This window comes from Tympanuchus pallidicinctus, unplaced genomic scaffold, assembly GCF_026119805.1.
Source record: "Tympanuchus pallidicinctus isolate F22 unplaced genomic scaffold, pur_lepc_1.0 scaffold22, whole genome shotgun sequence".
Classification (NCBI taxonomy): domain Eukaryota; kingdom Metazoa; phylum Chordata; class Aves; order Galliformes; family Phasianidae; genus Tympanuchus; species Tympanuchus pallidicinctus.
In genome coordinates, this window is record NW_026294739.1 from 12,220,952 (window position 1) to 12,245,928 (window position 24,977).

At 56.6% G+C, this 24,977-nt stretch overlaps 1 protein-coding gene across 1 annotated transcript; it reads right to left on the reverse strand.

The window, feature by feature from the left end:
* Nucleotides 1-2,459: 2,459 nt before the first annotated feature.
* Nucleotides 2,460-4,080, reverse strand: HES1 (hes family bHLH transcription factor 1). The gene is made up of 4 exons (XM_052687003.1): nt 3,865-4,080; nt 3,699-3,794; nt 3,527-3,614; nt 2,460-3,197 (listed from the first exon to the last, which is right to left on the reverse strand). The coding sequence occupies exons 1-4, from the start codon at nt 3,970-3,972 to the stop codon at nt 2,716-2,718; spliced, it is 774 nt and encodes a 257-aa protein (XP_052542963.1). The 5' UTR covers nt 3,973-4,080; the 3' UTR covers nt 2,460-2,715.
* Between the last annotated feature and the right edge of the window lie 20,897 nt (nt 4,081-24,977).

Below are 24,977 nucleotides of genomic sequence, written 5' to 3' on the forward strand. Positions count from 1 at the left end.
GGCCAGGTCGCGGCTCTGCCGCCCCTGGGGCCGCAAGCCTGGACTCCAGCCCGAGGCCCAGAGCCGGCGGTCCGTAGCACAAGCGCGGCCGAGGCCCGAGGCCATCCGGCAGTGCGAGGAGGCGGGCGGCCGGCATGGGGCCGCGGCGGCTGCCGGCAGCAGGGGCCGGAGCGGGTTCGTGTGCCGCGGGTGTGCTCCCTCCCTCCCTGCCGCCTGGCAGCCCGCCACCGCGCCGGGGGTTCGCTCTTTTCTCACGACCTCTCAGGTTCCTGAGCTCATCTGGGAGCTATTCATTTCCTGCCAGAAAACAGCCTTGCCTGCTAAAAAAACCACCTTGGCCGCAGCGCGGCCCAGGGCTTGGTACGAGGGCTCTCTCGGCTTAAATCATAAAGCTCTGGCTGTCTGACTGGAATCAAAGGCAGGGCGGGCGCGGGGGGGCCGGGGCCCGTGCCATATGGTAGCACTTAAGAGCCAAGGAGGAAGCGAGGAGGGGTTGCACACCGCTTGCGAGGAGTGTGGGAAAAGTTAATTGACTTTAATGACAGGTTTCCCGGGCGGGCGGCAGCGCCCGGTGGAGCACAGGGCTGCGGCAGGCAGGGAGGTGAGCGGGGCACGGCAGGGGCCATAGGCAGGTGTGCAACACCAGCAGCCCGTATGCCATCGCCAGTGCGGGACGGGGCCAGGCACGGGGCTTCCTACACACTTCATCCCCAGGATGAAGGCGTTGGCTGTACCCAAAGGGCAGCTCCTGCGCATAAAGGCTCACAGACCCCCCAGCCCACATTTGTCATCCAAATTTGCCAGGGTTTAAGTGAATTAGCATCAAGAGCACAGCTCCTGGGAATAGCTCTGATCCCTTCAAATCGCACAAACTCAAGCATATCTCTCATGTCAACAGGCTGTGGGACTAAGCAAATACAAAGCTTTAGTGAAGCCAGAGCCCAGCATACAGCAAATACACTATCAGCAATCTGAACTCCCATTAGCAGATCAGTTTGTCTTTTCTTTCACTCCCAGATCTATACTAATAGGCTGTCCCATCAGACTACCATAGAGTCTCCTCTTTATGTGCTTCCCCAGCAGGAGGGCCCTGCTCAGCTGGAGTACCCACAGCTGCTACAGGTGATGCATGAAGCTCCCACTAGCACCACGCAACACGGATCCCGAGCAGGCAGGTCCTGCAAGTGGCCCCTTGAGAGCACAGCAGGCTTAGTCCTGCCATGTCACCAGCAGCAGTGCAGAGGTGACACCGGGGCAGGCAGCCCCAGATACACAGAGCTGGCACATAAAGCCCGGCTGCTGGATACCACAGTGAAAGCAGTAGTAAAAGCAAAGGCATTGGGAGATACAGGGAAATGTACATACAAAAAGGAGAGAAGAATGCTGATCATCACCCGCATGCCTGGGAGATCATCCTCTGCAGCTGCTTTCAGAAGACAGCCATCACCAAGCACATCCTCATCTGTAAGCCCTGTGGAGAGATTGCAGACATCTCCTCTCCCCCTCCAAAATTCACCCCAAGAAGTACTCTCACATCAGGAAGACGCAGAGAGGGGAGGCCTCAGACCCTGTCTGCTCTCACACTCTACAGCAGCTTGCATTTCCCCAACACCTGGACACAGCTTAGCACCTGGCTGAGCCAGGCAGAACCCCACACGCTTCTGTAGGGGATTTGGAAGAAATCCCTGATGGATCCTGGCATGGTTTAAAGCTGCCCGTTCTGAGTGAGGACTTGTTAGGAAGTGCGATGTGAGCTGTAACCCGAGACCACCACTTGCCCCTATCTAGGCTCACATCTTGCCTGGAAATGGGGCATGACCAAGTCAGGAGGGTCAGCTGCAGCTCACAGTTAGAGAGGCAGGCAGCCCACACAGCCCCACCTCACTCCCCCTGACATATGTTTTCCATATTAAAGCAGAGGAAATGCCCAACTTTATCAAAACCACATGCAGAGCATTAATCATCCGGTACAGCCTGACTCGTGCTCCGTGCCTCCAGCTCCAGGTGGAGGTGGTACCCAGCACCGCCTGCTGCAGCCTGTCAGCCCAGAGACACAGCACTGCGTCCGGCTTGTCCCACAGTTGTAACACGAGACGCTGGCAGGCACTCTCCTGTAAATCACCTGGCTGCAGGCACTGGTGATTTACACCAGGGACAGGCCCCTGGGGTCTGGGCAGGAGGCTCCGTGCTCAATCTGTCTCACTGCATGTGAGCAGCTGAGAGGTGCCTCCCTCAGAACACACAGCAGGTCTGCAAACACAACACTTCTAGCAGGTCAGATCAAGCCAGGCTGCTCCCAGGGAAGCAGGAATTACATCTGCCCAGGGCAGGGAAAGGGCCGGGCAATTTCCCAACACACAAAGGGGGCCAGGTCTGCCATACAGCTCCAGCCCCACAGCAGCACAATCCTTGGGCTCCCTCTAAGCACACAGCCAGCACTCCAGGTATCTCCAAAAGCCTTCCAAAACAGAAGAGACTCTTTTATTTTAAGAGTATTCAAAAAAAAAAAAAAAAAAAAAAAAAAAAATCCCGATCTTTGGTGTCACATAAGGAAGGGAAAGGAAGGGGAGAAAAAAGATCTCGTGTAAAACACGAAACACTGCTGGAGGGAGTGCTATGGTACAAAGGCACAATCCAATATGAACGTATAACCTATGTACAACCGTGCCAGCAGCACGGGGCGCGGTGCTCAGTCCAGTCCGGTGCCTGGCACCCTCACCAGGGCCTCCAGACCGAGTCAGCGGTGCCGGGTGAGGGGCCAGGGGGCGAGGCGGCAGTGGCAGCCGTGGGTGGACCGCCATAGAGGGGCAGCACAGCCCCGCCGGGAGCGAAAGCAGCGCTGGGGATGAGGAAGGCGAACTGCCCGTCAGAGGCAGGCAGCAGCTGGAAGCCACCGTAAACCTTGGCTGCATCAGAACCTGGCTTGCAGGGTACAGCTGGGAGCGGCCCTGCGCCTCCACCTGGCGGCACCAGGGGTGGCCCGAAGGCTGCGGGTGGCGGTGGCAGCGGCGGAGGCGGCACGGGGTAGTTGATGGCGTTGATCTGGGTCATGCAGCTGGCCAGGTGGCCCAGGAGCCGGGTGCGCACCTCAGTGTTGACACCTTCGCAGGTGGAGAGGAACCGCGTCACTTCATTCATGCACTCGCTGAAGCCTGCGCGGTACTTGCCCAGCACTGTAGGGTCTGTGCTCAGCGCAGCTGTGGGGTGAGAGTCACAGGGCGGTCAGCGGGGACAACGAGTTGCCCACTGGTGGCACCTCCCACAGCCCTGAGAGCAGGGAGGATGCTCCCGGGCACTGAGGATCCCGGCAGAGAGCACCGTGCATCCCAACACCGAGGTCTCAGGCATGCAGCAGAGACCCCGCAGGACAGAGCAGCCACCCCGGGCCACCGCCCCCCACGCCCACTGACTGAGGGCTCCAACCCAGCGCCAAGGACGCAAGTGGGAAGCACGGTGCGTGCCTGCACCCGGGTCAACAGAGCAGAGCACGGAGCCCCAGCACCACCGCCACCCCCCCGCCGCTCACCAGTCATCTGCGCCCGCTGCAGGCTTCGCAGGTGCTTGACGGTCATCTCCAGGATGTCGGCCTTCTCCAGCTTGGAGTGCCGCGAGCTCTGCGGGCACAGGCGGGGCTCACACCGGCACGGCCCCGCCGGACGGCCCCGCGCCCCCCGCCCCGTGCCCCCCCCGCCGCTTACATCCTTCTTCAGCGCGTCCAGGATCAGCGTCTTCAGCTGCCCCAGGCTCTCGTTGATGCGCGCCCGCCGCCGCTTCTCCATGATGGGTTTGGAGGACTGCAAGAGAGGCGGCGGTCAGCGCCCGGCCCGGCCCGGCGCGGCGCAGCACGGCCCGCCCCGCCCTTACCTTCCGGTGCTCCGCCGCCGTTTTGGGCTTGTCGGGCGTCGCGTTGATGCTGGCGGGGGTGGCGGCCACCGGCGAGGCGCTGCTCTTCTCCATCAGGTCGGCAGGCATGGTGCGGCAGCGCCAGGCAGCGCCAGCCACCGCGGCGCAACGCGGCACGGCAGCGGGAGGGCGGCAGCGGGAGGGCGGCCCCGCGGGGGCGGGCGGGCGCGGAGCCCCGTGCGGGCGGCGGGCAGGAGGCGGCGCGGCGCGGCTGCCGCGCGCCTTTGGCCGCCCCTACTTATAGCGCGCGCCGCACGCGCGCGGCTCGTGTGAAACGTCCCCCGCCGCCGTTCCCACACTCGCGCCCAGCCAATGGGCGCCGCCCGCACGCGGCCCCGCTCGTGGACGGCGCCCGCCCATTGGCTGCGCGCCGCGCGGCGGCAGGCGGCCAATGGCGGGCGGGAGGGCGGCGGGCAGGCGGCCGCGGTTAACCCCTCGGGCGCCGCCCGCGGGAGGGGAGGGCAGGGCCGGGTCCCGCCGGGAGCGCCGCGCTAATTACCGAGTTAATTGGCGCCCGTGGCAGGCGCGGCCCCGCCCGCTCCCCCCGGGGGGCCGCCGGCAGCGGGGAGGGGAAGTGGGGGAGTCGCGCGGTGGGGGGCCGCGGCCGGCGGGGTGATGTGCGGGGCAGCGCGCCTGGCGCGGGGCCCGATTGCGGCGTCCCGGGGCTGGCTGCGGGGACGAGGGCGCGGCTGCGGCTGTCCGCGCACGGCTGCGGTGCGGGGGCCCCGTCACGGTGGCCTGGGTCCTGTGGTGACGGCCCGGATCCCATCAGCGTGCTCTACGCTCTGGGGCTCCTCGCGCTGCCCTGTGCTGGTGTCCCTGTCACGGCGGCCCGTAACCATTAGTGGCTCCCGGGCTCTGTCGCCGCAGTCAGGACACTGTAGCACTGTGCCCAGCTGACAGCCGTGGGCCCTCACGGCCCGGCGCCCCGAGGCTGGTCTCGGCAGTGGCACAGCGGTCTGTGGACTGCAGTGCACCGCGCTCACGCTGCTCCGCGCACACGCCTGGCTGGCGCTGCGGCTGCACGTGTGTGCCCTGCTCCCGGCACCCAGGCGAGCACAAAACCACAGCGCAGCGCCTGCTGCTCAGCCCCGGCACAGCTGTGCCTGCACCGCCCCGGCTGGGTCGGACGGTTCGTGGGGTTACTTTAAAATTAAAAAAAAAAAAAAAAAAAAAGTATTTTGCCTGGGGACTTGAATCTTTCTTTTCCCTCCGCTTGACTGACTTTCTCACACTCCTATTCCCATAGCCTGCCAGCTAAGCCTGAGTCATCCTGCCAAGAATTAGACCTGGCCTATTCAGAAATGTGCTCGCTCGCTCTTTCTGTCTGTCTTTCTTTTCTTTCTTTCTTTCTTTCTTTCCTTCTTTTTTTTTTTTTCTTTGAGTATACACAGCGATGTTTTTCCACCTCCTCCAGTACCTGATCTGCACCTGTACGGGGCCAATCCCACACGTATCACCTGATCTTGTCTTTTCAGAGACCGTGAGAAAAATAAAGTTCAGGAAAGAAGAGACATGTTTGCAGATCTCACCGGCGCAAAGCCCTCGTCTCCGCAGAGGCTTGCCTGCCACCGGAGTTTTAAAAAAGGAAAATAAATAAAAGAGAGTGTCATGTTTAAAACTACAGAAAAGCACAAATCCAGGCTTTCTTTCAGCTCCTTGGTCGAGTCACAAGTCTTTTGATTTAAAAACAAAGAGCAGCCTTCAGTGGGTAGGATTTAACTTCAGATGAGCAATATTTGATGTAAGCGTCCATTAGCCGGAGCTGCAGGCAAACTTAAGTGAGGAAAAGGTGGGGACTGCACTGGGGAACCGCCTCTTGGTCATCTCTCCATGTGAGACAACTGCTTAGCGTGAAAGCTGCAGTATGTTTTTGGAGTGCCTGAGGTGTTCTCTGATGGGAAAATATTTTTTAATTAAAAAAAAAAAAAAAGAAAAAAAAAAACGATGGGAAGGTCATCACAATTCCTGAGGTAGTGCTCTCCCTCCTATGGGGATTTGCAAAGGAAATGCGAAGCCGGGCAGCCCAGTCCTTCCTAGGCTGAGAGTGAGAACAGGCTGCAATTACCTCCATGTTTATGGCAGCCCAGGAGCTGCTAACCACCTCTAATTGCTGGCAGCAGGTCGGTTTCTCATGGGGATGGAGCAGGGCAGGCGGGGATCACAGGCTGTAATTACGGGAGGCCAAATCTTGTCCGGTCGGGCAGCTGGGGAGCACCCTGGCCATCGGCAATAGGACCCAATCTGCAAGTGGGGGCTGTGGGGCTGTGTCCTCGCCTGCCACAGGCCCTGGGGAGGCTTTAGTTTGTTGGAAGCCCAGCTGAGGCTTTGGAAAGGGTAGCATCCTATGGGGCATCCTGTTGGGTGTTCCTGCTCTGTGTCCCTGTCTCTGCCTGCCTGCTGTGAAATACTGTGCACGTGCGAGGGCTGTGATCCTGCAGCGGAAGCGTGCCTGCGTGTGAATTCCCCAGGGATCAGGAGAGGAAGGGGAGGATTTACATGGGAGGATGTTTCTGGAAATGAAGTGGCCAAGGCCAGGCTCCAGCTGGAAGGAGGTGGTGAAGAGGCTTGAAACCGCTGGGGGATCTGGAACAGCTCCTCCGGGCTTCTCCAGCTCTGCATGAAGGCTATCAAGGGGAGAAAGATATCCACTGATAAGGGACTGCCTGTGCAACAGGGTGTTCCCTGTTTTCTGATCCTCTGGCACTGATATTCTTTGCTCAGGCAGTAATCTTGGGTTACAAACTAGGAATTGTCCAAAGCAGCTTTGGGAAGAACCTTTGGACCTCTCATTGGGACATTACTGACTCACAGAACATCTCGAAGGGACAAGGCATTGGCAAGAAAATTTAGGCTGGTCCTGGGCCCAGGGGCAGGGAGGTGGAATAAAGGAGGGTGCTGCTGCTGGTGTGGCACATGGGAGGTGAGAAGGTGGCAGAGCTGGCTGTGCTTGTCCTGTAGGTGTAACCCAGACAGAACAAAGTGGGTGTCTGAAGATCCAAAGCTCTAATATCCAAAGCTCGCAAGAAGTATAGAAAGCAAATTGCTTTTAAGAGCTGGGGTATTACAGGAAGAGCCCTGACACAAGTTGTTGCCCAGGAATACCAAGCCCTTCACCTTCGGGTCATGGGCTGAAAATCTAGCCCGGTCACAATTGGAAGTTGTCACCACCCTGAAGGCTGGAAAACAAGTGCTGCAGCTTGAGGACAGCTGCCACTGGTGCAGATTTCTCCTCTGGGCAGCCCCACACACATGCCATGGTCCTTGCCCAGGAGCACAGTGTGGGACTTCACAGCAGCAGTTCGTAGAGAGAAGTGCTCTCTGGTAGCTTTGGGGAACGTTTCAGGGATTTTTTCACCTCCAGATCTCTGGGACAAAGTCATGTTCCAGCTGAATTCATGATGGAGCCTCCCAGACAAAGCAAAGCTTTCAGGGGTGTTGCTGCAGGTCCTCAAGGTGAAAAGGGCAGAGCCACTTTCATCAGAAGCGTTGCTGCAGGAACAGCTCCGTGGGCAGACGGCAGTCTGGATTCACAGCAGATCCTGCCCTCCTGGACACTGGGGCCCATTCCCCAGACTTCTTCCTGAGAAATTCCTCCGTCTGTACAGACGGGGAGCAAACAATTCTCATCTCCCCATCCCGGCACAGGCTGCTGCACAGCTCTGCACTGGGGAGGGCTCTGGGACAAGAGCCAGGGTACCTGGATCTCTTTCCAGGCTGATTCCTCTTGGCAGGCTCCTATCCTGCTGAACCAAAGAAATGCTGCCCTGGGAGCTGGGGGTGGCATTTTGGCAGCTGTGAAATGCCACCCATGTGGATGGGAATTCCCTTCCTGCCCTGATAACCATCACGATATCTGCAATGCTGGTTGTGCTGGAGCAGCCGCACGTGTTAATGGGCACCAGATGGTGCAGCCCCAGCTTTTCCCCTTGTCCCCAGCCTATTTGCCGGGCTTGAATCTCTATCACTGCCATTGCCAGTCAGAGTCTGTGAGCCGCCTTATATCCTTCACTCCATGATGCTCTTTCCTTGGGACATGACCTGAATTCACTGGAGCGTGACTTTGCAGCCTGCTGGCCGTGCCAGGGCAGCCCTGCTCCAGCACAAGTCAGTGCCTTTTGCAAGACACAGCAGCCCCAGCTGGCAGCACATCTATGTTAACCCATGTCGCTCCGAGAACCAGAAATAAAAGCATGGGGGAGCATCTCTCGGTTGTTGTCCTCCTCATGTGGGTGGAAGGTGTTGGCAGCAAGAGCCGATGTATTTATTTATAGGGATCCTGCTGTGCTGCTGCCAGAGGCTGCTGTCACGGTGCCTGTGGGGCAGATCTGCTGTGGGGGGGAGGCTGCATGTCAAGCACCGCTTCCTGGAGATTGTTCACTGTGTTTCTGAGCTGTGAAGCTGTCCCAGAGGGCCAAGTCCCAGGAGCACTCCCAGCACGCAGTGCAGTTTGCAGCCAGCTGCGAGCAGCTGGATCCACAGTGCTGGGCTGGGAGGAGGCGGGAGGGAGTGTGGTGGGGAACTGCCCCCAGCATGCCAGCGTGGCCCAATGTGCTGCACACAGCCTCTGCCCAGGGCCTGTCCCAGGCAACACAGCCTTCCCCTGGGCACTAAAATCCTTCTGCCCACAGCTCCGTGCTCCTCTGCAGCCATCAATCCTGCTTTCCAGCATATTTCCCTTTCCTTGCCATCAATCAGCCCAAGAAAGGAGGCTGAACTCACTCTGCCCGCAGCTCCCGCTGCACCCACCCGCTGGTCCTCCTCTCTTATTTACGATGCTGTGAGTCAGCACAGGGGTGAGTTAGTGTGTGAGCTGCGTGTGGGCATAAAGCCTCGGCAGCAATTTTGTTTGAGCTTGGCACTGTGGAGAGAATAAGCCTATCTAACTAATATCTGCATGTGTGCATAATGGGAATGCTGCACTCCCAAAATCAATATAAACTATTCAAGGTGACAGCAGGACTGAAACCAGCCCTTCAGCCATGCCAACATCAGGATGGCTGCATAGTGTGTAGGTTGGTGGCCCCATCTCTGTGCGTGTGTGTATCCCCACACGTGTGACACTGTGCTGCAGAACTGCTTTTCTCAAGGCAGCCAATGCCAGGAGAAAAAGGTGAGAATCCTTTACATGCTGGTGCAGAACTGATGTGTTACTAATTACTGTAATAGAAATATTATCCCTTGAAGGATGTTGTTATTTTATAAACAAGGGATAATTGACAGCTTAATTGCCTACATCAAGAGTTAATTGCTGAGCATAATGAATAAATACATTTGCAAGTACAATGTTTACTTTGCACTGATTCCAGCAGCATGAGGCAGTTTTTGATAAGTAATCTGGAGCGTCGTATGGAATGACATCTAGTCCAAACCCTGAAACATCCTGAAATCAGGCTGCAAGGGCACCGTCCTGCTGGGCAGTGAAGGGCGCTGTGCTCATCAGTCACCTTCAAAACGCTTTTGTGCTGCTGTAGTGAGGGAACACAGGGAGAAGGCAGAAACCTCCTACAAACAGCACTGAGAGCCAAGCGGCGAGCCCAGCCATGGGGCAGCACTCTGCTAGAAAATGCACTAAGATCATGTAGGGATGCTAGGGATTCACCTGGGGGACATCCCGGCCACCCGCTGCCACCGCAGCCCGGCGTGCTGCAGGCACCTGTACTGTTGCTGAGCTGCTGCCCGCACGCAGCCTCATATCTTTATTGGAGGCTGTTAAAGGCAAACCTCCCAACAGCAATAACACCACTACAAAGCGTTTCTAAGAAAAGGTACGTGGGAATAAGGGAGACGCAGAGATCCCAGCCAATTTCAGTACAATACGAGCCTGAAGTATCCTTATAAAGTTAACAAGTCGAATTTAAATGTATACAAGGCTCCGGAGCATACAGGAAACAGGATCGGCCAAAGCATCAAAGGCACATCATTGTCTTGCAGAAGGGCCACTGAAAGGCACACGCCATAAAGAAGGTGCATTCAAGGGGCTGATAAGGTGATAAAGGCTGTGGAGAGGTGCCAGCAGAGTGGGCATGGATGCTCGCAGCAGGGATGTGGGTGTCCCAGCACATTGTTACGGAGTGTGATTGCCCTGCTCCCCCAGCTATTGCCCTGCCATAAAACGCAAAGCAGCAACAGCAAGTGGGATCGCAGAGCAGCAATAGTGAGTGGGATCACAAAGTATCACTGGGTGCAAAGCAGCCACAGAAAAAGAGTCTAAGAAATGTCCAACCACAGCCATAGGAAAAGTCAAGGTCATTTCATGGCTTGCTTGTGAGAAGGAAGCAAAACCACACGAATCTGTTGACTACAAAGAGGCTGCAGATCTGGAAGACGCTTTGCAGGACCTGGCGTGCAAGAATTCAGGAAACAGAAGGGCTGTCAGAAATGATTTTTAAATGAAATGCAGTGTCCTAGCGAAACACATGCCTCACGCATAAAACAAAACCAGAGTACAGAACGTGGTGTTTAGAGGCCGGATGGAGTCTAAAGTGAGTAGAAGCCACGTGCATGCATCTGGGATCAGATTTTGGCCTGACTGTAAACATTGCAGAGGCTGCAATGAGAGCGGAGGGCCCTGAGCAGCATGGTGCTTCCCCAGAGGGAAACCCCTGAGCTAGGGGCTGGGGAAGCTGACTATGGCCATGTCATGACCACTCCAGCCTGGTCACAGGGTGGGAAGCAGTGTAAGCCTACACATGGGCAAGGCGAGAGGTGAAGTGATGCCCAGGGTTTCCCGCAGAGGTGTTAGAACCAAAGTACAGCCCTTATTAATTGGGGAGAGAGCAAAATCGTGCCGCAAAATGTTGTCAAATGCTTCAAATTAATGATTAATTCTAAACGGAGTGATAGTGTTTGATGTGGTCTTTGTTGGTTTAAATAGGAGGGTGATTCATTCTGAAGGAATTTATAAAAACACAAGTATTTGCTCATGGACAATAAATACTGGGGCAGATAAAGAGGGGGGATGAAGTGTTCGGCTCCACGATAGCAGCTCCGCTTGAGAAAACTTTTGACCTTCTCACATCTTAAATCACAGCAGCTCCTCCAGGGTTGCCCTTGACGCCAATGGGAGAGGTGTCCCTGCGGCGGAGCTGGGGCAGCATCCGACTGCAGCTCACCCAGCATGTTCGGCACCATGGGCTCTGCATGCCAGCCCAGCAATTCGAAGCACAGCATCAGTGGTGGTGGCATGGTGACACGTGCCCTGTGCCACCCCACGGGCACTAGGGCAGGGAGCACATGCTGCCATTCCCGTGGGAATGCACCGCAGCCCGGATAACCCCTGCACTGCACTGGGGCTGTGCCAGGGACATGAAAGCACACGGGGCCGCTGATAGCTGTGGCACAACTGGGCTCATTGGGGCGAGATGAGTCGTCTGCACTTCCAAGGCAGGCATGGCACACGGCATCACCTGCTGCTTCCCACAGGGACATGCTCAGCCGTGTTGTGCTCCGACGGCTTCTTGACAAAATCCCCCTTTTTTCCCCATGGAGCAGGGGCTGTGGGCGCTGCTGTGGCTGTCAGCAATGCGTTCACTGCCCATTCTGTGCACAGCACCCTCTGAAGAATTCCTACGGTCCTTTGTGCCAGTAATGTTGGATGTGAGCACGGTGCCTGGTCTCAATTAACCTGGGGGCAACAGGCACTATCCAGTTGCACGGGAGTGCTGGGAGAGGAGCAGCTTTCCTACTGCACGGCTGGAGCTGGGGTGAGGAGCTTCTAAAAAAAGCAGATGGTTTCTTTCCCTCCTTCCTCCTCCTTCCCCTCCTTTCTTCTCTTTTTTTTCCCTTGCTGTGGAACAGACAGCCCAGCAGCACATTTTTCACCATCAAAGCTTTGCTGAAGGGAATTCTCCACCACTGCTTCATTTCTTCCTGATGTTCACAGATCGTAAAGCAAACGGCCTCTGCGGGACAGGGACAGAGGCCTCTTGGGGACAGACCACCGAGCCCACATCTTTAGCAAAGGGCAGCAGAGGCAACACATGTGCTCAGGTGCTCAGTGTAAACAGGAGTGTGGGATGGACAGAAGGTTGTACAGCTGCAGCCAGAGCCATGTATGGTGGGGATGAGCTGTGGGGCTGCAAGGGGAGGGGTGGCGAGGGATGGGCATTGCGCGTGCCATGTCAACACGGCTCGCTCAGTGCCACAAGCTCACGCCTTGCTGCAAGTGTATGACTCCTAGGCACAGCAGGGAGGGACAGCCAGACTTGCGTGTGGTTTGTGTTGTGTTTGTCACCTCATACATCAGCCCGTGCCCTGAGGAAGCTCCTCACCTAAGGACATGCCACCCATGTGATCTGTGCCCGGGATGCTGAAGGGCAGCTGTCCCAGGCTGGGTGCGGATGGCACAGAAGGGACAGTGAAACGATGGCACCTTGTGGTGCTGGGATCAGAGCTTAGAATCCATCCTTATGTGCTGGGGGCTGCAGGAGCCACACCACAAGGCCCTACACACATAGCTGCTTTGGGGGAAACATTGGCTGCCCAGCATGCCACACAACACGGGTCCCCACTCTGGCACCCCAGGGACACCATGCCTATGCGTGCACCCATCCCAGCGCCCAAATGCAGGGCTCATTTCAGGAGCGCAGTGCAGCCCATGGGGGCTGGAGCAGCTCCACCAAAGAGTTTATGGCTTTCACGCCCCGTCAGGCTGATGGATGGCTGCGGTCCCTTGGCGCTCAGCGCCTGCAAGGGTCAGTTACAGCCATCACTTCAAGGAGTCCAACCGACCGCCCGCAGCGCTGGAGTAGAGCTTGGTTTCGGGTTCAGCTTTGGGAAGGGAAGGCCAAAGCACCGGATTGTGTGCCGGGGGACAGGGTGAGAGGCCAGGGGAGTGTCCGAGCCGTGGTCCGGGGCTGTGCTCACCCCTTGGGGCCGGGCTGGGATTTGTGGGATTATGCCGGAGGGATTACAATGGAGCAGACTTTCCCACAGACGCTCCAATCGCCTCTCTGAGAAAGCGTGTGAGCCAGCCGGCCCGCCCGCCTCGCGGGGCTGGGGGAGCACAGGAACAGCGCACACGGTGTTTAATAATTAAGTAACTTTAATTGTCCTGGGAAAGCGGTGCTTGCCTTAGGGCACACTGTGCAAACTCATAATTAATGTTACCAGGAGAGATTATGGGAAGGAGAACTGAGAAATGATTCACTTTTGCTTTTTAAGCCTCCCCGCGCTCAGGCTGCATTATCCCCCCGTATAAAGCCCCATTTATCGGGGGGGGGGGGGCAGCTGGGCGCTACGGGCACGTGGCCGGCACCAGAGGGCAGCGCTCTGGGAGTGCCCAGCACTGGAGCTGCAGCCCCATCCCACTGGAAATGTGTGGCACGGGGCACATCCTACAGTAAATCCCACGTCCTGGATTCCCTTTGGGGTGGGGGCATGGATGGAGCGGGGTTGGGGGGCACAAACCCTCCCTCTCCCCAGTGCTGTTTCACCCGCCCTAAACCAACACGGCGCTGGGCTGCAGCGGCTCTTTTCTTTCTTTTTTCCTTTCTTTTATTTTTTTTTCAAAGCAAATCGCTGCGCTCACACAGGACGCAAGGTATTTTGCTCTATAGAAATCCTTTTTTCAGGCAACTATGTCAAGAATGTTTTCATACTTTGGGCTGGATGGGAAAAAAAAAAAAGGGCTTAATCCCCCGAGATGGTTATTTCTCTGAAAACAGACATGCAAATGCTGGACTTGTCAAACCTTAAAATGTTTTCTTTATTCAGGGAATTACTGCCTGCCTGCTGAGCCCGGGTAATGCTGACAGGCTAAGCCCGGGGCCTTGGCAGCCGAGCATGCAGAGTGTGGGAAAGGGCGGCTGAGGCACGCGCCAGATAAGATCATACAATAAATGATACAGCCCCGCCGAGCGCACGGCCACTTTCATATGCAAACAGCTCCCGGTGCATGCACACGCGCGGCCGCACCTCACCTGGTGGCTCCAGGAGGGCGGCGATGGGGCTTGACCTGCAGACCCTGCCGTGGGGGTTGGGATGTGGGGGGAGGGGGTGACGGGGCTCACGGTCACACTGAGGCTCTGTGAAAATGGGGAGTGGTCACCGAAGCACATTTTTGGGTCTTCCGACCTGACAACGTGCCCCAAATGGTTCAAAAAGGGACAAAAGTGATCCCAAACACGTTGTGCTGTAATTGCATTGTTTGAAAGCAGCATGCTGCTCCTGGCCTCCTTTTGGTGCACATGCCTGGGGCTGGGCAATCCAGCACCTAATTCTGCCCTTGGGCAGGGATCCACTCCTATGTAGGAGCTGCCACGGCCCTGCTGCTGTCCCACATGTGGCACTGTGTCTGTCACCAACGCAGTGACCCGCAGCAGGCAGTGTCCCATATCTCCAGGGGGGAAAGCTCAGCACAGCACTTTCACAGCCCAGATCTGTGTGTGTGGGGCCGTGCACACAGCAGAGCCACCTCCATGATTGCAGTGTGCTGAGCTCCTGCAGCTCAGGGTGCCCAAGGGTGGCCAGAGACAGAGCTGGGTGGGGGCATCCCAGCCTCATTCCCTGCTTAGCATGGCGCATTCACACAGATAATCTGTTCAGGAAAAAAACGAGCCTACAAGCTATCTATTCTTGCCTGCTATTTTCCCATGTCAGGAGCAGGCTGAGCTGAAAAATGTAGGTTTCCCCTTTCATCTTGCCTTGCAGAGCCCCCCCAAACAAAATGTCTTTCTTTACCAGGAGATCTCCTACAACAGGAAAAGCATTTCCCCACCCCATGGGGAATTTTATTTTCAGCTTGTCCCAGTGAGGCCAAACCAATGGGGATGAGCAGCAGTGTCCCCACGTCCTGGTGTGAAGCAGGGAACACGCTGCAGCTTTGGTGGTGGTAACGTCCATGCTACTGGGTCTAGGCATCTCAGGGCTGTCTGCTCTTTCCATACAATTACATTGGTCTAATAAAAGCAAGAAATATGTTTTTATGGGCTTTGTGGTCTGGCTTTCATTAATCCCGTTCTGTGCGGACTCACTGGCTTGTTCTGCTCCAGTGAGTGGCAGCACTCTGGTTCCCCCGGCTGCACGGCTCTGCCGCAATGCCTCTGTTGATCTATGGAAGTGGTTTCCAAAAAATAATATTTGGGATGGCCACGTACCGGCTGAGTGCGGGAAGAGGGCGGGCCGGCAGCACTTGCACCCTACGGATCCGGCTATCTGGTTTCTTGTCAAAGCAAATATCTTAAGGGTTTTAGGCTGTGCTGCTTCCTGCGCTGTTTCAGAAGGACTGAAACTGTGATCCCGGGCGTTGTGGTTTCCCCACCTGGGGACAGGGGCAGGAGGAAGGGTGCGGGTGGTCCTGGTGCTGCTGAGCCCCACCTAGCCCACGGCAGCCAACGTAGTGCCTACGGCCACCAGAGAGCTGTTGGAAGAGCTGAAGGGCACACGGGGATGTGGCTTTCCTTCCACACGTTTCAGGGGCAGGGCTGCTGGGAGGAACCGCAGGGAAATGGGGAGCAGACAGAGCAGGCAGCTAATTGCAAGGAGCGGAAAAAACCTAGGTGAGATAAAAGAGAGCGTTTGCATTGTCTGCATTCCCCCAGACATCCCGGGCTCGCCTCCGGCTGTTTGGCAGAAAGCTCTTTGCAGCCTTAGAGGAGGTCATGGTTGGGCTGGAAGCAGGCGCAGCCAGCAGGCAGCGAGGAAGGCACGGAACCAGCTCCTCTATCTGGAGGACGAATGGGAAACATAACCATTGCTCGTGGTGCACCCACAACCCCCACCTGCGGCTGCGGGTGCTCGCTGGGAATGAGCTCAGCAGCCTCCTTAGGGTTGGGAAATCGATGCTATCAGGAGGGAGGTATCGCTCCCGGCCGTTGGAAGGGTTAAGAGCTCACACGAAGCCGCCCGGAGCTCCAAGGGCCGGGCTGGTGCCAAAGTCGGAACCTGCTAATCAGCAGCTCCCAGCGGCAGCCCTCCGTCTGCCTTGACTCCTCGCCAAGCGCGGCCGAGCCTGCCGGCACAGGAATGTGTGAGAGCCATGTGTCACTCCTCCAGACTGTGGGAAAGTGCTGCTCCAGTGAACTCACAGCAGCTGCCCTGCCCCGGCCCGGCCGTGCGGCGGGAGGAACAGCAGCCGGGGCTCACCGCCCTCCCCGATGTGTTTTCTCCCAGCGCTTCCGCGCAGCCCCGCTGCCACCCCGGCCCTGCGGGTGGCACGGGACACCGCGCCCCCGGGGCCTGCAGCTCTGCTGGGCTCACGGGGACCACGGCCCTGCGGGAGGGCTGGGGGCTGCAGTCCTATCTGGCTTAGAGAAAACACACTCTCCCTCTCACTTTTTTTCTTTTTTACTCTGGGTGTGAGGTGCTGACAGCAGGATCCCACAAGCCAAGAGCTGTCCCAGCACCGTCCGCGGCCACCCCACCGCCACCTGGCACTTGTACAAGACTCTTCATCTTCAAAGCCTCAGGCAGACAATGGCTTCTTTCAGTGCCTGGAGCCAGCCCTGGTCAGCCCGGCTTGGGCTGAGCCCTGTGCTCAGCTGAGCTGAGATGTGGGCTGGAGAAGGGCAACGGGTGGGCAGGAAAAGATCGGTGGATGGGCAGGAGAAAGAAGGATAATTGGTGGGCAGGGAAAGCACAATGGATATGGACAGGAGAAAGATGATGGTAGGCAGGAGGACGAGGGGTCAGCAGCATCCCTGTTGGTCACCACCCATGGGTACCAGTGCTGCAGAGGGGATTTTCCACAGCCCCGAGTACTGAACTCTCACTTCGGCAAGAGTGAAGGGTACGGAGGGTGGGAGCAACGCTTCTCTCTGCCCTGAGGATTAATGGCCGGCAGGGGACCGGCAGAGCAGGGTTTGTGCTTGGCGGGAGGGCAGAAATGCAAAGCGCTGAAGCAGCACATTCGCCTTGTGCCCCCGCGTCTGCCGCCAGCCCTCGCCGGCTCCTCCTCGCCTCGCTGGCCCCAGCAGATCAGGCTCTGCAGACAAGCATCTATTTCTGCCCTCATTTTCATCTTGTTCCTTTAAGCCTGCCATGGGCTCTCGTTAAAGCTGCTTGCTGGGGACTCATTAACTTGGCAGGCTCAGTGAACTCAGATCAATTAAAATAAAGCTTCTTAGGTTCCCTGCCCTTTGCTGCAGCGCTTCCAGCTCTCCATGAGCACGGCCGTGCAGAGAAGGGTGCGGACAGTCCTGAGGTCCCCCCATCCCTGAGGTGTGCAGCCATCCCACTGCAGCTCACTGCTGCTCAGCAATAGGTGCTGCCTGGTGCTTTGGCACTGGAGGTGGTCCTGCAGCTCCTGCTGGATTTCCTTTAGTTGAGGAATCAAGCTTGGGAGCTCAGGGTCAGCAGCTCCTGCTTGCAAGAAACGAACAAGAAAAGCCAACAGCTTGTGCAGCCATGCTCTGATTTGGGTTTTGTTGCACTTTCCAAACACATCAGTCAAATTTTCATTGAGGATCAGCCAAATCCTTCCAAGGTTTTAAGGCCCACTTTCAAATGAGAGTTGGCCTTATGGACATTTTGCAGAGGTTGAGCTGCACTGGAAGAACCCCTCATCTCGATGTGTGTGTGCAGGTGTACATGTACCTAAATGCTAATTACTTTGTTTACATGCTGGGTGTATCTGCTGGGCATCATTTGTGGGATGCAAATGTGGGGAAGGCGAATTAGCTCTGCACTCTCACAAGAAAGGCAATGAGGGCCAAGCGTTTGTGTTTTTGAGGGAGAAGCCTGCAAGGAGCTGCAGGCTCGGAAATGAGAGGCGAGGAAATGTAAGCCTGGCCTCTCCCTCAATCTGAGCTGTGGCAGAAGCTAGCTGGGAGGCAAGACAGCCTGGCTGGCAATGCACAAAAAATGCCAATGGGACTCAGAGCTGGGCTGGACTTGGGCAGCCCCCGTCCACCCACCTTGGATGGCTCTGGATAGCATTTCTGCTCGCTGCCGATCCCTGCTTAGTGGGCACATTGCTGGGATGGCAGAGCTGCCCCGAGCCCTCAGACACCGGGCTCAAATTCATGGCACCTGCTGCCTCCAGAGGAGCTCAGCCAAGCGGTGCCTGGTTTGGTCCCAGCCGTGGGGTGAGTCCCTGCACCACCACACACAGCATGGGGCTGAGGCTCAAGGAAGTGCAGGGCAGTGGGGCCACAGATCAGAGCCTTCGCCCAGAGTCTGCCAGCGGACGGGAGGGGCAGAGGAAGATTTTAATGAATTAGTCCTGGGAACTCTGGAGCATTTCCAGTTTGCAAATTACCACTGCTTTATTAGGCTTTAATTCATTCTGCTCCAGGGCATTGCTTGCAAAAGCCTTTACAAAGAGGAGTGGGGTACGGTGTCTGGGGCTGCGTGCGCTCAGCAGCGTGCGTCCCCATGGCTGCCTGTCCCGGGGCCACTGGGCCTGCCCTGCTTCCACCTCTGTTCCCTGTCCGGCAGGAACAAGATGGGAGTAAAATGTTTCCCAAGGGGCAGTTGCCAAGGCAGTGACCTGTGCGGAGCTGCAAGCACTGTCCTTTTACCTCTTTTTGCCTCTTTCACCTATGCCAGGGCAGCAGTCTGGCCGTCTGCGTGCACACAGGTGGCATTTGTCCCCTGGTCACACTTTCCTCCTGCCCAAATGGAGCAAACTCTTTGCTGTCTCTGTGTCAGCTGAGCCAGGGGCAGCCTGGGGCTGAAGCTAGGGCAGCCAGAGGGACCACGTGCACCTTTCCCCCCAAGGACATTTTAATCCAGGTGGCATTTCACACAACAGGCCACGGACGAGCAGTGGGGCCGGCTGGCTGCACACCATGCTGATGCTGGGGCATCCCAAACTGTGCCCTACCAGGCTGTGCATTATGTCATAGGAGCTGTGAGGCGCGAGCAGGAGCTCATCCCAATGCGTAATGGAAAGCACTCGTCCCTTGTAATGCTGGCTGGCCATAAAATGTCAGAGGGATGTGAAAGTTATAAATACACCGGGGAGCGCATGAGCACAGCCTTAATGCTGCACCAGGAGCGCTGCTTAACCCCAGCGGGCTGAACCCAGGGCATCTGGAACGGAGCAAATGTCACAGGAGACACGGGCTGCTGCCCTGTCCACGGAGAGGTCTGCCTTGAATGGAGCAGAGCTTGCTTGCTGTCGTGGTGAGGCGTCAGACAGACATTTTGTCCGGGTACATAGAGCCCTGCATCTATACATGTCTGTAACAGTTGAAGCAGATCCCAGAGCCCTAGAGAACATTCCTGAGAAACCTCTTGCTTTTGCCGTGCCAAGACTGCAGGACATGGCTTCAGTGCTCCCAAGGTACGGCCTGGGGCTGAAACACAAACCCACGGTGTTCCTGCAGGAGAGCCCCACGGAATGGCAGGGCAGGAGGAGAGGAGGAATGGGGAACAGGTGCAGGACCCGTGTCTACAAATACCCCAGTGGAAAGAGTGAGAGGAGCAGGGAGCAATGATGCAATAAATCTTTTAAAAGAAACAATAAGACCAGGACAGCTGGCACAGAAAGGAGCACGTTCCCTTGGCTACCGGAGGCTTCAGGAATGAAAAAATTGGAGAGGGTGAGGGGCAACCTGTTGGCAGGGCAAGGGGAGAAAGCAGAGGAACCCGCTGGAACGCGAACACCACTGTAATGAGTAACAACCAGCTTCAATGGGACGATGCTTTCTGCATGCACTGTGTTTTACAGCTACCATAAATAATGAAATCAGTATTTGTAAACTATCCCTTAAGGAATCCATTCTTTTCCAGAGATTTCAAAAGCACGTCGTTTTCCATATCGTGAAGTTTGCCAGCCTGTCTATTTTTAGAGATTCCTACTCTACTGATGTGGTCAAGACGGTCCTTAAACAGAAGAGAATGGCTGCGTGCCTCGAAGGTATAAACAGCCAGACATGTGCTGGGAAATGCTTCGGAGGTGAGCACGCCGGGCTGCCGACATCAAAGCTGTGGGCTGGTGGAGCAGCAGGGACGGGTCCGTGCACAGACTGGATCAGCAGGCATGGGAAAACAGCTTGAAAGTGCCTCAGAGATCTGAAGAGCCTTTAGTCTCATGGCCCAGGGAATGAGACAGATCCTGCAGAGAACTCCCAGCACTTCCATGGAAACCTTGATTTGGTCAACATGAAAATGAAAAAAAAAAAAAAGAGGTTGTGTGTGAGGCTCAAGGCTATGAGTGGAGATCCATCCCTTCAGTTGGGGAAACGTCACTGGGCTCAGAACACTTCTGGTAAATGTCCTATGTGCCTCACGGCTGAGCTGGGCTGAGCTGATGGTTAGTTTTGGTCATAAAATCCTCTGCAGAAAATCTGCAGCTGCTCCTGGTGCGCCTCTGGCAGCCAGCAGCACCTCCACACCTGTCCTGCCGCAGTGCTGCTGGGGCTCACAAGGCTCCTCAGGTGCCTCTGTCTCTCACAGATTTTACTGCACTAGTATTTCAAGGACTGTGCTCTGACCTAGGCAATACATTTCCTTCTGGCATGTATGCTTTTTTTCCTATCTAAAGGCTACTCAGTCACTGGCTGTAAATACACGTGTACACTTAAGAAGTTACTGATAAAACCACTGGGTCATGCCTTGCTGAAATCTCACTTTCAGACCGTGAAGCCCCTACGCATTTCATCTCATCTGGTGCCTCATGATCTCCCTTTTCAGGATCAGACTCTGCTGAAGGATGGTCCTCCTGAATTGCAGGTGTTGGAATTGCCTCCAGGCCTCCTCCTGCTATGATGTGCCCCTTTCTCCCACCCTTGCCATGCCATGCCCTCCCCATGGCCTCACTCCACTGTGTCATATCCTCTCCCAGGTGCTGATTTTGGCATGTCCTCGCTGCTTTCCCCCTCCTCCCCCTACTCCCTGCCCTGCTCCTGAGGGCTTGAGCCCTCTGACCTGAGGCACCTCCCAGGTCCCCTCTGAGCCACAGCTTCCCCGCAGGGCTCCTGAGCTGACCTGATGACTTTCTGATGGCCCACAATAGGGTGACATATCCTGGCTGCACCGGGGCTGCTGTGCTCCAGCCCTTGGATAAGCAAGTCCACATCTTGTGGGTGCCTGTCCCTGCACCCCCTGTCCCTGTGCTGCCTTTTTTAGGCCATGAGAGCCCGGTGGAAGCTGGCTCTGTTGCAAGGCACATGCGGGCGGCAGGAGGGAAGCTCACAGCAATCCATAATCCTTGCAGCACTCCTGCGAGCAGCTGTCTGGCAAATGTCAAGCACTGTCTAGGGCTATTTTGGGCACTTTATTTTTGTACAGGATGCTTTAAGCTGGGGGAAGGGCACAGAGAGCGTTTTCTCATTGCCAGCATCTTAAAGAATACAGCCCTCAGGAGGAAGGCTCAAGGACGCTCCTTGGTCACGCGGCCACAAACCATGGAGTTCCCTGGGGCCAGCAGGACACCAGAGATGTTCCACAGGGTGGGGACATGGAGGTAGCTCCTGCCACAGGCACAACCTTGGCAAGCACTACCACTGCAGTGGGGCACCCACCACCCCAGAAGGGCTCTGGGTGAGCCCTCAGCTCTGCTTTGAGACATCAGTCCCTCCCGTTGGCGTCCCAGTAACCCAACGTGAGTAACACATCCATCAGGCATCCCTCCAAGGACTTGCACAATCACAGTCCCAAATCTGGGTGTTTCCCTTTGCTCTCTCATTGGCCTGGTCCTCCCAGCCCAAAGGGCCCTTCAACTCTGTCAGTTTCAACACAGCGAGAACACAGAGCCAACGTCTTACAAAGGAGGAGCAGAGCACCCAGAGATCTGCGTGTGAAAGGTGGAGTGGAACCCTACCGGACCATCTAACACCAAAGCATTCCTGCTGAAAGAAGTGGGTGTATTTCCAGGAGCTGGGGCAGAAAGTCATGGCTTGTCTTTGCAAGCTTCTCTTTTGCTGAGCCTGGATGAGAAAATGGTTATCATTTGTAATAGATGAAGGGTTCACTCCTGACCCCAACATGGTTCTACAAGAGGAAAAGTAGAGTGGAAGTAGGAGAAACAGCCCCTCAGTACCCAAGGTCAGGCTGGATGGGGCTCTGAGTAGCTGCTGGAGCTCTAGGTGTTCCTCTCCGTTGCAGGGGAGTTGGACCAGATGGCCCTAGAGGATCCCTTCCAACTCAAACAGTTCAATGATTCTAACATTTACTGCTACAAAATGTTATTTTAAAAATGCAATACTTATACCATGGCTATGCATGGCCAACAGGTGAGCAGCTTTCACCAGCGCTTAGCAGCAACCAGGGCAGGGCTTTGCTGCAGCAGGAGCTGTGCCCAGGTGGAGACTGGAGCAGGTAGCAAGCAGAGATGACTCAATCTGACTTGTATTTGTCAAGCACGAACACGTTGGGCCAAGCTTGCCTCCTCCAGCAGCAGCGCACGGCAGTGCTAGGCGGCCTCGGGGCTCTGCCCATGCTGGCAGCAGTGGTGCTGTGGGATGGGTGACAGCACTGCGGGTGACAGCACTCAATGGCTCTCTGTGAGCTGCTTCCCAGTGCTCTGATGAGCAGCCAGTGCCGGAGAACAGAGAACGCATTTATCATGTTGGCATGCCACGAGGCTGCAGACAGAACAGGGATTGTGGCAGCAGGAGGGATGGGGTGAAAAGCCATCAGGAGGGGAGCGGGGACAGTGTGTGGCCGGGTATCCTCAGCACAGCTGGGCACAGAAGGGGAGATGTCCCCAACCCTGATCAAGCCCAGGTGATGGGTGGCCACCGCTACAACAGCTGCCATAAATCACTGGGAGATGGCACAAAGGCAATGCGTGCCCCCAGCCCTGCACGCAGCAGGAGGATGCTGGGGGGACGTGGCACAGGGACAGATCTCACTCACAGACACTGCAAAGCAGAAATGGAAAATAATCTTTCCCAGTCTGCAGGACGAGCGTGCAAACAGCCCCCAGATCCTGGTTTTTCCTTGCTCTAAGAAGAATGTAAACCTTTTGAAACAAAACCCAAACTTTTTTAGCAAAGTGAAAAGAAAAAAAAAAAAAAAAAAAAGAAAAAAGAAAAGAAAAGAAAGAAAGAAAGAAACAAGAAAACTGAAAGCAGCCCAAACCGCTCATTTGTGGCAAAGCCCAGCAAGCCTCAAACCCAGCAGCAGCGCTGCCCCGAGGGAGGCACAGAGCCCAACACGGCCCTTCCCACGGGGACGGGGCTGCTGGCGTGCGGCCGCGCGTCCCCCGGGAGCACCGGCAGCGCGTGCGGCTGTGAGCGGCTGCTGGCCGCCCGCCACGCTGCCCTCCGCGGATGGAGGGCGGTGTATCAGGGGCTGCGGGCTGCGATAAAGTTTATGGAAATAAAAGGCGTCTCCAGCAGGCTGCAGCCAGAGCGGGCCCGGCCGCTTCTTTCCCACACTGATTAGGATCTGGGCAGGCTCCTGCGCTCCAGATCTCTGATGAAAGCAGCGTGACCGGCAGTGCTTCCCTTCCCGGCCCCCGCTCGGGGCCAGAGGCAGCAAGAGGTCACCGCGCCGCACACACGCAGCGCGCGCTCTGCAAAGCACTCTGCACGCCGTGCACCACGCCGAGCGCGCAGCGTCACGCACGCACAGCACCGTGCGGCGCGCTGTGCAGCGCCGAGCACCGCGTGCCACGCACCACGCTGTGCGCTACGCCGTGCACGTGAAGCACTGCGCACCACGCCGGGCACACGATGCGCATCCCGCTCAGTTCCCCACGTTCCCCCCACTCTTCCAAGCCAACGGCCGCGGCCCTGCCCGCCGGAGAGCAGCACGCGCCAGGGCAGGGCTGCTCTGTCCCTGCAGAGGTCTGTGCCTGCTTCATGCTGCCCTCCCAGCCTGGGACGCAGCGTGCGTTTCCGTCCATTGTTTGCTGGCTGTGGGGCTGCAGTTTCCTCCCGGTCACGAGCCCAAGTGTCCCCTGCGCTTCCAGGGCAGGTGGCGGTAGGAACAAAGCTGCCCGCCAGGGCACAACCCTCTGCTGGGCACAAGGAAGCGCTCCACAAAAAGTGGTGGTGGTACCGGCTGGAAAACAGGAGTGGGGTCTGGCTGCTGGTGGAGTTAAACGGGAAGGGGCGCCCCCCCCCGTGCTGCAGGGCTCAGAGCGGTTTGGGGTTCAGCCCTCCCCAGCAGGGCACACACGGCACAGCCCGCGCGGTGCCACGATCGATGAGCACTGGCAGAGCATCAAAAGCCAATTCAGTCATTTACAGTAAAATCAAAGAGGGCAGAACAATGAGCGCACAGCAAGGTTAAAGCACCTTGTTACAGGAACAAATCCTTCATCTGGCACCAAAAGAATGGGATTTATGGCCCTCAGGTTCAGAGCCAGATTAGCTGCGGTGACATTTGTCTGAGGGACCTGATGTTGGTGACTTTCCCTTAGAGGTGCTGGATCAGACCCTCTGTGTGCCAGGACCCACCCCTGCCCTGTGCACCCTGAAACATGCCACCATGGGTGGAAATGTTGCCCCCAGCACAGCCTGAACTGCACGGCTGTGTGTGTTTGGGAAGCTGCTGGGAGGCACGTCATTGCCATGGAGATTTGTTCTACAGGCAAATAAATATTTGGTACTTTTTGCTCTTGCCATAAATGTCCATCCCCTCTCCTCCTGCATCCCTGTGTGTGTTTATATTGCAGGGTGTATGCTCCTTCAGCCTCACTCATCCTACCCATGCAACATGTCTGCACTCCCCACATCTTTCTTCTCAGCCCCTTCTCCCCACCAGCCTGATGTCATGATCCCAGGTTGGTGCATTTTAGGTTTCGGGTGGGGAGGTATAAAGGCATCCTGCCTGCTGCGTCCTCCTCCACTGCTTCCAGCTGCAGCTGAGGAGTGGGTCTAAATTGTCCTTACCCCCTGAATTAATGGTCAAATGTTTGTCCCGCTCTCCTTTTCCCACTGTTCCTGCCCTTGCCCCACACAGTGGCGGGAGCCATGTGGCACCCAGGTCCTGCAGCACCTCCTACAGAGTGGCAATGGGGATGAGCAGGGCTCTGTTCCCCGCAGAGCTGCACAAAGGTCCCTTTTTGTGGGCAGCACTGTGCCCTCAGGACAAAGTCCCCTCTGAGCTACAGAGTTGTGGGTTTGTGAAGTAGCAGGGGAAGGGGAGGCAGGACACAAATGAGCCTCCTTCGTTAATAAATCCTCGCAGCTGTGGAAAGTTTGAGGCAGCAAGAGCACCCAGACAGAAAATTA